Here is an 11,359-nt window from a genome sequence, read left to right on the forward strand (position 1 = left end):
ACAACTGTTGCTCACAGCTCTGTAGAAATAACACAGGTGGTGTGACTCCCTTGCTTATTTTCCATCTCGTTTTGCCTGTTCCTTTGCAGGAACATAACTTCATCAAGCGTTATGAGACACTGGAAGTGGATGTGGCATCCTGGTTCAAAGATGTCATGGCTAAGACAGAGTCACCCCGCACGAGTAGCATCCTTAGCCAGCACCACCTGCCATTCTTCACCAGGTAGCCATGTAGAGTGGCTATTGTGCCAGGGAAGGACCCCTTGGCAGACAGAGCTTGCAAGGTGGGGCAAGAGAGAGCACCACAACAGACACCTGCCCTCACAGCAGCAACTCTTCAGTGGCATGAATTGTTTGCTTCACCTGCTCAAATCACCCTTGCCCATGTTGTCTTTTCCTTCAGTATTGCCATGAAGAGATGGGGTGGCTGTCTGGTCTTTCTGGAATGTGGGTGTGTTCTAGAGCCTTTGGCGTTTCTGGCATCAGGCAGCCCAAGAATACAAGGCCTTTTCCAGCCTGTGCTTGTTATCTTTCTGTGATAGAGCGCCTGCCATCCGGAGTTGCCACGAAGTGACAGCTGCTCCCTGCTTGTCTCTCTCCACCTTGTCTGGAGGCTCAACAGTGACCCTTGCTCACGCACTGTGAACAGACACAAAACACACAAAAGGAAAAAGAAGATATTTTTTTTACCACTTATTTATTAAGTTTGGACTTGTGGTGCTGCGGGTCGCCTGCTGCACCCGTTCACCCATCCCTGCGTTATTAATGTCTGTTTTTGTTTTTTGTTTTTTCGTTTGTGTTTTTGGGATTGTATTTGCTGAGGGGGAATGGGGCTGGACGTAGATGGGTCGTCTGCTGCTTTAGATTCTGAGCTTAGCTGTTGCTGTTGTCTTGGTTTCATTTTTTCTTAGGGCTTGGGGAGACAGGAAAGTGTAGGTTTGAGAATTATTCTCATCCAAGAGTAGCTCAGTTAAAGTTATTTTTTCCCTCTTCAATTCTTTTTGAACTCAGGGGTTCCTATCTTTTGTTTTGAGCGTGAACAAAGTTTTGTCAGTGGTGTTTTATTTACCAAAGTGTGTGTTTGGTGCTAGGATAAATGCTTGTTCATTTTCTTCCAGTATTTAAGAAAAGGAAAAGCAGAACTTAAAAGATAATCCTGGCATCAAGAAAGCCATTTTTAAAAAAAAAGATTCAGCCCAAATGATTCTTACTGCTGTGTCTTAGGGATTCTTTAATATATTGAAATAGTAACACGTTTATGCCCTATTGTGGACTTAATTGACTCGATTCTTAACTGGTCACAAGTGTGTATCTCCAGTTGAGAATTGGTCAGAGTTTGCTCTTTGGAGATCATGGGCTAGAATCTGCACTGTCTGTCTAGATGCTCAGACTTCATGAAATCTCAGAGGCGGGATTCTAAATTATCCAAAAGGCTTGGAGGATGAAGGCTGAGCACCCTCCTCAATCCTACTCTTTCAGAATAAAGCTTTTTTTTCTGCTAGTGTTTTTAACAGGATAAGAAGCCAGAAGGGACAGAATTCCAGTCAACTCTAATTGACAGGCATTCCCAAGGTGTTGGGGCCATGCTGTAGGCACCAAGGTCTCTGGGTCATTGAAGTTGTCATATAAACCTTTAGGGGCAACAATTGCCACCATCAGCCTTGGGAATGAGAGGTGGTCAGAGACTTTGGGAATGAATCCTGGTTTTCTTCTTGAGTCAATTCTGCCAATCCCAATTGCATTTCAGGTAGTCCAGAGGTTAAAGCACAGTCCTGAAGCTCTGACTGTTAACCTGAAGGTGAGGCTTATTCCTGCTTTCTCTTGCTAGCAAAGGTTGGAGTACCATAATCTTAGCTCTTGTCTCAATCCTATGGATATTTGGGTCAGAGTGGTTACTTGTGGCGCAGGCATGATGGTGCACTGCATTGTCAGATGCCGTACTATACTAGATGTATAGATCAACTTCATGAACCCAACACACACACGCACACAGAAGTTTTAGACTAAAGTCATAACAGTACTTGGGATGTCCTGAAAAGGAGATGCTCCTGTGGTCATTGATGATGCTGGGCTGTCTGCTTAGTACAACTCCTTGAGACATGATTCCATCTATATTCTGGCTGTTTCCAAGGGGGAGCTCCTATATTGTATTATGTTTCCAAGGGGGGCCAAAATTAGGTACATTCAGTGGCAGAATTAGTGGAGGGAGGAGCAGTTACAGCATGATCCATGTTTGGGCATGTCCTACAAAGTGCTTGGGGGTGCTGGGTAACCTGCCAGAAAGTCAGACCAGACCAAGAGGGTCCTTTGAAAATGGGGCAGTGCACTTGCTTGACTTGTGAAGAAGTAGGTGGGTGTTTTCTGTGACTGATTAGATTTTTAGAGTGGATAGTTGCTAACAAAATGAGGCAAGTTACCAAAGAGCTTGGAGGACATGGAGAGTTCATTTCCTGAGAGGGTGGAGGTCTTCATTCTTTGTGACTGGGACATCGTTACAACACAGTGTGGAAGTTCAGTTATTCTGCTGACCTCAGTAGTGACTGTTAATGTGGCAGCATTTTGCGGAATATGAAGGAAGGCAATTTCATTTGCACACAGGCTTTATGAGTAGGTGGTTTTGTGCCTAAAAGAAAATGGGTGGAGTGTATTATATGAAAAGACATTTGCTGTATGAGAGAAAGTTGGAAGTGAAGAGCTGGTGAAAACTAAAATGTGAGCAGAGACAGAAAGTTTCAGATTTAAGATGCGTCCATACTGTTGAAACAGTGAGTGAATATTAATGTTTTTTATGGAAGTGGAGTAGGAAAAGCAATGAAGTTTACCTGTGGGTGTCTAATGAAAAACAGAAGGTGGTGCTGCGGTGCATGTTTAAGAGATGCCTAGCTTCCAAGAAGAATTCCTTTAGTATTGTGGAGGCTTCAACAAGATGTTTATTTAGCCTCTTCTGTGAACTTTGGCTATGATGTCTTCCTAAACTCTCCAGAATTTTAAGAAAATCTGAGTGTTTTCCAAAGACATTATGCCACAGTTTGAAAGCAGCTTGAAAATAGTGTGCTAAACCATAGTTTGAGAACCAGGAACAAACAACAAACTCACACACTTACCTTTCCCATTAGTGATCTGATCTTGTTAGAGTAAACTACAGTTTCCCATTGGATCTGAAATAGTAAACTGAGCTGTTACAGTTCTCTAGCAGTAATAATAAACCATGGTTTGATCCTGGTTAGTAAAATAACAGTTTGCCAATTCAGACATAATGGGGAATTGCAGCTGAAACTAACCAGGATCTCTGCACCAACACCGGGGGGGGGGGGTAAAGGGGGAGAATGCATGCCTGATGTTTGCTGACTTCCTAAACTTTGATTTAGAGAGTCCGTAATGTACATCCAGACATGGTTTTGATTTCAAGATATTGAGTCATGCTTTTCAAAAAAATAAATAAATGGGTGGTTCCGCATAGGCAAAAGACTTTGTTATTTTCAATAGCAAGATCTTTTTGCCGTATTGGAAGCTCTTTGGGTAGAGGACAAACATAGTAGAAATGCAGTATTGCGTTTCACTTGAGCAAAATAACAAGAAAGCTCATATTAAGACTACTTGGAGATACCATCTGTCGGGGTGAAGGGCATAGGAGATCATTTTGCCACAGAAATGTGTTTTGGTTAGGAATCGTTCAGGCCTCCCAACTTCAAATTGATACAAGAATGATCCCATAAAGGTGCAGATTTGAGATGTCACTTGCACACAAAAAATGGTTTGGAGAAGAGTAAAGCATGCTTTCTAGGGCATCTTCCACAAGATGACAAGAAGAGCAGTACACTGTCAAAATATTGAACTGCCTAGAGAAGGAGTGGGGAGAGGCTAAAACCCCTTATAGCAGTGGACAAGGTAGAGTGTCTGAAAGATATAATGAGAAACTCATAGGAGAACTAAAGCCCTGGTGACCAGTAGGACCAGTTGCAGTAGTCTTCTCCGTGGATGATCTATCTCAGTGATAGGCCCTCACCCTTCTGCTTGCTTTTGCACAGTCCAGCAATTGTGGAGTTAGTCACCACTTTTGAGAATTCATCTTGGAAAGTAGGCTGGTAGTCATCAAAGGTCTGGGCGTGTCTTGTCGTTTTGTCGGGGAAGTGAAGCACCTTGGGTAGAGAATGCTGGCGCAGGTGAGGGAACAGAGGAGATATTGTAAGTGTGAAAAGTTGGACTTGAGATCCAGGTGGAAGAACAGCACGTGAGAACGGCACTGGGCTGTGTGTAGAAGAAAGTGGTGTTTAAAATTGGATGTCAAGTTAATGTGCGGTGTGTACTGGGAAGTACAGAAGGTGTGGGAAAGAGATAAATAGAAAGGGTTAGTAGAAGCAGTCCAATGGGAGCGGTTTTATCGCCTTGTCCTAAAAGCTGGGTGTGCCCTCCTTTTGGCTCTACAACCTGTTCTTCCATTGGACTTCTATGAAATGTACTTTAGCAAATGAAGCATACTAGTTGGCAGAGAACTGGTGATACATGGTATGGCAACTGGCACTGGTACCTTTCCAAAGTGGCTGATATCTAAAAGTGGAACTAGCAGTGGATCTACCTTCTGACTTGACCTAAAAACCATGGTTTAGCTTTAGAGCACAGAGCCTCTCAAAACTTTTTTATTAGCAGTTGCCAGCATGAATTGGTTAATCTTTAGTGGCTGGCTAGGCCCTGGAAATCTTAAATCAAGAAGCATTGGTTGGAAGATGGTTGAGAGTACAAGAATGTTATTAGAGCACTGGGTTTTCTAGTGCTAATGGAAAGCAGGTGCCCCTAATGATGGGATTGGCTTTGCAATGATGAGATTTTTCTTTTAAAGATGGCTTTTGGGTTTTGTTTCTTCTTGGTGTTTAAGAATTTGTAGGTATCTGCTTTGCTGCTCCTAAAAGCTTTATTCCGTTTAAGATTCCAAGTGATGGAACTGTCAGGTCCTATGAATAAGTGCCTCCTGTAATGTAACTCCTGAAAAGCTATTTTGTCCGTTGATTTTTTTAGTGGATATTTATTGAACATTTGTGTCGTATCTTGTGAACTTGGAATTTAAGAAAAGAGCCCTTAAAAAAAAAAAGTTGCTTAAAATAAGTAACTTCAGCTTTGCGCTGTTTTAACTTTCCATCTGGAAGCTTGTTCCAGCCATTAAATAAATATATAAATCTTTTGGCTCTCCTTTCTCTAGTGCCTCAAGACGTCAAGGTTTAGAAGTGCTCCTCCCACAAAGTTGTGAAATAAATTTGCCTGCATGTTTGGAAATGTGACGTATGAGATTTTTCCTGCACATTTCATCATATGTACAGCAGAGCAGTAGCTAGAAGAGATACCAAGAGATTTCTCCAGGTGTCTGAGTTTGTGTTCTTGTCTTAGCAAGGCAAAAGATACCAGCAAGGGTCTTCAAGGGAATTAGACTGTTTGCATGCAGGCACTTCAGTACATAGTGAAGTATGTACTTGAGTATTTATAAAATGACTATTAGATGAAACGCAGTACAATGACTTGGTAAAGTCCCAGAACTAAATCAGATTTTTCTTTTTGTAAAAAAAATAGAAGTTGTGCAAATGTCAATTAAGGTTAAAATTCAAAATTGAAAATATTTCTTGTGAACTGAAAATTTATCCTGATGGAGAACATGGCCGGTGTTCAAAAAAAATGGGAGGGGGTAGATTATAAAACATAATATTTACACAGGTTCAGAATTATTAGATTGTTGTTCAGCATTTGAAGCGGAAAGCTTCTGGGTTCACTGTAAAAAATTGCACATTTGTCCCTTTCAAGAAATGAGTTTGGATACAGTATTCTATTTCCCTTTGGACTTGAAGCTCTCAGACACGGCAGACCACCCAAAAACAATTGACCTCTTGAAGAGCCTGGTTCATCTTCCCTTTACTTCAAGAGAAAGCAAGAATAACCTCTTATCAGGAGATTGCCTAACTCTCAAATGTGGAAGGGTGTTTTCCATTCTCAAAAGAAGGTTATAATTTAGCTTGCCATGGTGGGGGGAGCATACAGGGGTGGGATAGGTTTGGGAAACGTTAAAGGTTTTTTCAAACGTTCAAAAACACAAGATGTCTTTTCAAGAAAAATTGAGGAAAAAATGCAGTTTTATTGCATTTTTAAAATTATTTTTTTAATGTATTAATTTAGAACAAATCTTTGTTAATGTTATTTTTAATCTGGATGGCTAAATGTTTACAATCGCCTGCCTGACATCTGCTCTTAAAGTGTGTGGGGATATTGGGGTGGGTGGGGCACAGGTGTGCAGCGTGTGGTGCATGCAATTCAAATGGGGGATTTTAAAACAAACAAAACTGTAAAAAAAAAAATCATGCCAAAGGTAAGGCAGAGACTAGCTGGGTAGATGGTTATATTCTAGACATTAGCATTTCACTATATTCTCTATATACCATATATTATAAATTTGCATGTTAAAGTAAATAGAAGTAACCTCTATCTTATACAGAAAGGGACTTTAACTTTGGATTACTTGTAAATTTGGTCACTTGTCTTGATTCAGGACTGCCTGAACACCTTAAGCTTTAGGGGCTGCTTGATTTTGTTTTTGTATTTTGTTTTATTTTTGTAGCCACCAAACTTTTGCTTTGCTGCCTTTTCATTAAAAAGGGCATGATCCAAAGTTTCATAGAGGGTTTTGAGAGCAGAGCTACTGAGTGGTGGCAGCCAAATTGACTTGAGTTGCAGCCACCATAGAACTAGTAGCCAATTTGCTGTATCTTCTCCAATGCTGTATCTTCCTTTGCTGACCTGTTATACTGAAATCGGCGTCATGGAAACACCTGGAAGCTTTGTATCACGGACATCCACCAGGACAATGCTGTACTCATGTGAGCAGTCAGAAGGTTTCAGACGGCCAGCAGTTTAGCTTTGCTTGCTCAACCAACCTCCCTCATGTTAGTTCCAAGTAATCAAAGCTACACTTTTGTGCACATTTATTTATTGCCCACAGGGAACTGTGTGTGTGTGTGTGTGTTTAATTTATTTTTTAAAACTTCCCTTTCTTTGACTTCTTATGGAGGGTGTATTTTTCATTTATAGTATTTGGTGAGTAGACTGTTTTCTCAAAGTGGAGGAATGGAGCATCACAAACAGATTTAATTTCAGGTTGCAGACCACAGTCCAAATTAATTCCAGTGCTTGATTCTTCTCTAAGAGACTTGAAATGCTTGGGCTGTGGTTGGGCATGCGAAGTCTTGGAATCATATAACTTTAAAATTCCCAGGATTCAATATCATAAGGATAAGAGTCGGTGAAGTTGCTCATAGGTAATATTGGAAGAAGGACTGAGGCTGGAAATCAAGAGAATCATGATTATGCAGATTGACCAAACTCTGTGTTGAAGAATTCATGAAATTTGCTTTAAAATGATAATTAAGCTGATAAGTTGAATATTTATGCTTGCCTGCTGGCTTCAGAATTTTAATGTAGAACAAGTGCTAGTCAGTTACCTTTTAAGAATTTTTTTTCCTAATGTAGATCAAGCTGTTCTAGGTTACTCTCCAAACACCCGATTCACAAGAGTTGCAGTCAAAAACATGAGAATTTATAGCCCTGTAAAAGAGGAAGATTGACCAGGAGATGAGTTGGAGAACTTGCAGACACCCTGCCAATATTGAGTTTTATTCCCAAGTAGAGAGAAAATACTGTTCCTCTGTAGCTGTAGTGGATTTTGCCCAAATACAAGAACACAATATTTCAGGATGGTAGCATAGGAATTGGCATGCAACATGAACTGATGGGGGGTGCCTGTAGGTAGAGGATAGGGACTTAGGAGAGACAGTTCACATTACTTGTTTCTGTCACATCCTAGTTTTAGAGATGGTTTGCACACTCACACAGTGAAGTTTGGAGAAATGGTTATCTCAGAGAACTTTGGGATCAGGTCTGGAGAGAAGTCCTGTTTTGTTTATCCTGCTTAAGGGGAGCTTCTTAAAAACAACAAAATTGTCACCATATATATATACACTTACCTGTAGAGTGGTTCTTAATTTTTTAAAAAATAATAATTTGGCTCTAGTTTCACATTGGTGCTGTAAACCAAACCATTTTAAAAAGAAAGTAATGCTCTATATACCAAAGTATTTCAGCTATTTGTTTGGAAGTTTGTGGAGTTTTTAATAGCATAACCATCTCCTTCCTATCCCCACAGCAGGCCATTTTATTAGTAGCTCTCCTTACTTACTTCCAGTTTAATGTCCGGTTAATGGACCCTCTTAATCTTGTTGGAGGGTTTTTTCCCACCAGCACCAGTTGTTCCCAGAGCCATTTGTCACAGGCAAGAAAAGGTTTAATGTGGCTTAGTATGCTAGATGTTATAATGACGTTCCGAAAGCATGGAAATGGCTTATCCCAGGGATAACATGTTGAGTAAATTCCAATAAAGTAAGTACTGGAGTTTGTCTCAGAAGAGGAATGTTCTGATTTATGATTTGATTTTAAATGATTTCAGGCTTAGAGTGCCCTAGGCCCTCTGGCCAGTTTTGGAGGTGAGTGGATAATTTGCTGAGCTCCTTGCTTTCCCTACATGCTGAGAAATCAGAAATCGAGCAGTTGCCCTTTTTAAAATATCAGTTGTACCTTGGATTTTAAAAGATAATAAGAGAATAGTATCTCCCTGGGGTGTCTTCAAGAGTCTTTGTGAAACACTCTTTTCTGTGCCCTATGGGACCCAACCTTGTAGGTTCAGTCCAGCAACATAGGACAGTTCAGTGTCACTTATTTCCAGTTATGGTTTGCTAGTCACCTCTCAGTGCGATTTCACTGTCCTAAATTTCACTGCCCACTGCTTGGCATGCACCAAATTTTAGAACAGAGACTTTCCTTTTCCTAGTCAACACCCCACCTCCCCGTCAGCAGTCCAAACAGCTTGTCAGAAGTAGTTGCCTGCCTCCAAGCAGCGAGGCCAGTCTGATCAATTTTAGTGGAACTTTTGGATTTAGAAACATACCTACAATAGTATAAGGTAAATGACATTCTTGCTTACTTTTGAAAAGCTTTTTTTTTACTCTGTTTGTAAAAACCCTCATAGAAGCTTAAAAATAAAACTCTCTTTCCCTAAATGTCTGTTTCTTTCCATTTCATGCACAGTTTTAAAGCAGCTTCCTTCCCCAGAATGAACTTCTAAGTCATGAATCATTTTGTACTTGGAATCAACAAGAAAGGCATCCTGGCAACCTTAAGGGACTCCATCATGATTTTAAATGGGTGGAGAACCTGAGGCTAAGGGGACTCAGCGCAGCTCTCCAGGTCTCTCTCTTTAGCCTTTGGGACTCCCCCCAGTCCACACACACTCTGGCCCAGCTTCTCATCCTCCTCTACTAGTTTTTGACTGTCTGAAATGTGTCCTTGAATTCTTATAGCTCCTCTTGCATGAATGAAGGACAGAGAGGGGCTGCATATATATGTGGAAGCTAGCCTACTGTCCAAAGGTAAAGTTCACATTTGTTGTTCCACCCACATTTTGCCTCTGCCCATTGTCTCTGCTGCCCATCCCCAGAGGTCGCCCAGGAGGGAATGATGTGACCCATAGGCTAATAAAGGCTTCCCACTCCTGATCTAAAAGATTGATATTTCAGAGGTAGGAAGTGCTGAGAGATCTGACAAACTTGAAGCTTGGAATAAGTAAGTAGTATTAATTATTAAAATTTCTATACTGTCCTTCACCCAAGGATCACAGGACAGTTTACAATATGAGAAAACAAAATGTGTAACGTAACAAGCAGAAGAGAGTAGCAAGTGGTGAATGCATTAATTTGAGCAATATCTGTTTTGTCATTCAAAGAAGAAGGGTAACTGATAATTTGAAGATGGAGGGGAAATCATATTTGGTCTTTGGGCTGTACAGAGGCCTCCAAGCAGTTTACAGTTAAAACTAACGTAGCAGTTTCTGGGTGCAACGTTAAATCATGCAAATTGACTATTGGAACGTAATGTGCTGAATACATTTGCCACATGTCATCTGTCGTAAACTTGGGAAACGGTGACCTGTTGGCCTGTCCCCTGCATTTGTTTAACATGTAGAGTACAAATGCTAAAATTGTCATAGAGGTGAGACTCAACTTACATGGGAGTTATGTTCTGGGGATGAATCAAGCCAGAATCATGGATAGTCCATTTGCCTTACCTGGAGACAGCTGAAAATTGCTGAGGCGAACAGTGATGCAGCAGAAGAACCACTCACAAAATGGAAGCAGAGTTTGATAATTACTGGTGATGGTTTTTACTGATACCTAATCCATGTTAGAAAATTGACTAAATTCTTTGCTGAAGCATTTTTTCTGCGACTAGGAGCTCATCTTTCCTCAAGTTCAGTACATTTGCTTTGGAGGTTTTGTGACTCAGCCTGCCCATTTTAGGCAGAATTTGCTGAATCAGAATCAAAATGCAGAAAGCTTATTCTTTTATATCTTCCCCTCCCCACCTCCACATTCTTCTCAAAAGTATTTTTACCCTTCTCCTATAATTTCTTCCCCCATCCTTCTTCAGCTTTCTTTTCAAACCAGCCAGTTATTTCATTTCTCCTATCTGGGCCTTTTACATTTGCTACGTCTTCCTATCACAGCCTTCCTCTCTTATCCTTTTTCTTTTCTGTTCTTGACTTGGAGTCAAATCCCTGCTCAGCTGTGAAGCTCACTTAGAACCCTTTCAAGAAGGACTGGTTTCTCAGCTTTACCTACTGCACCGGGTGCTAGAATCAAAGAGCTGGAAGAGCATCAAAGTGCATTTAGTGTTGATGAAGGGACCCCACAACAGCAGCATCTGAGATAGCGTAAAAACTGCTTAAAAACCTGTAATAGATGAGAGTCCACCTTCTGAGGCAGTCCACTGTCCACTGTCAAAACAGTTCAGGACGTTCTTCCTAATGTTTGTAATTTAAACCCATTGTTTTGGGTCACATACTCTGGAGCAACAAACCTGCTCCATCTATGTGGCAACCTGTCAAATATGTAATGTCCGCTCTGCCCCACACAGCCAAACCAGATCCTTCAACCTTCCCTCATCAGCCTTGGTCTCAGGCTCACTCATCATCTTTATTGCCCTCTTCCTTAAATTGTAGCGCCCTGTTCCTCAGGTGAAGTGACCAAAGCATTCTAGAGTGGTGCCATTACTCCTGAATGGGACACCGAAACTCCTGTTGATGCAGCTCAGGGTTGCATTATTACTTTCACATAAGCCTCAAGGCAATTTGCAGTTATACAATAAAAACAAAATAGATTTTAAAACGACATCCCCCCAGGCTTAAAAAAAATACAAATAAACCTCCAATGTACAGATCCATTTGCTTGCTGTTTTTTTCCAAAAAAGAATCCCAACCCATTTGGAAACGCTTGTC

General features: G+C 40.9%; 1 protein-coding gene across 5 annotated transcripts in view; it reads left to right on the plus strand.

Annotated features, from left to right (window-relative positions):
• The window catches only part of MAP2K7 (mitogen-activated protein kinase kinase 7), a 35,661-nt gene extending 26,575 nt beyond the window's left edge, over positions 1–9,086 (plus strand). For 3 of the 5 annotated variants that reach the window (XM_080997026.1, XM_080997028.1, XM_080997027.1), the window contains one exon: positions 90–9,086. In XM_080997026.1, coding sequence (XP_080853152.1) covers positions 90–227 — 138 coding nt within the window. In that variant the 3' untranslated portion in view covers positions 228–9,086. The remainder of the gene's footprint in view (positions 1–89) is intronic. The other 2 variants (XR_013983416.1, XR_013983417.1) reach the window with 2 other exon arrangements.
• Positions 9,087–11,359: the final 2,273 nt, after the last annotated feature.

This window comes from Podarcis pityusensis (genome assembly GCF_964106645.2).
Source record: "Podarcis pityusensis genome assembly, chromosome: 2".
In the NCBI taxonomy this organism is placed as follows: Eukaryota; Metazoa; Chordata; class Lepidosauria; order Squamata; family Lacertidae; genus Podarcis; species Podarcis pityusensis.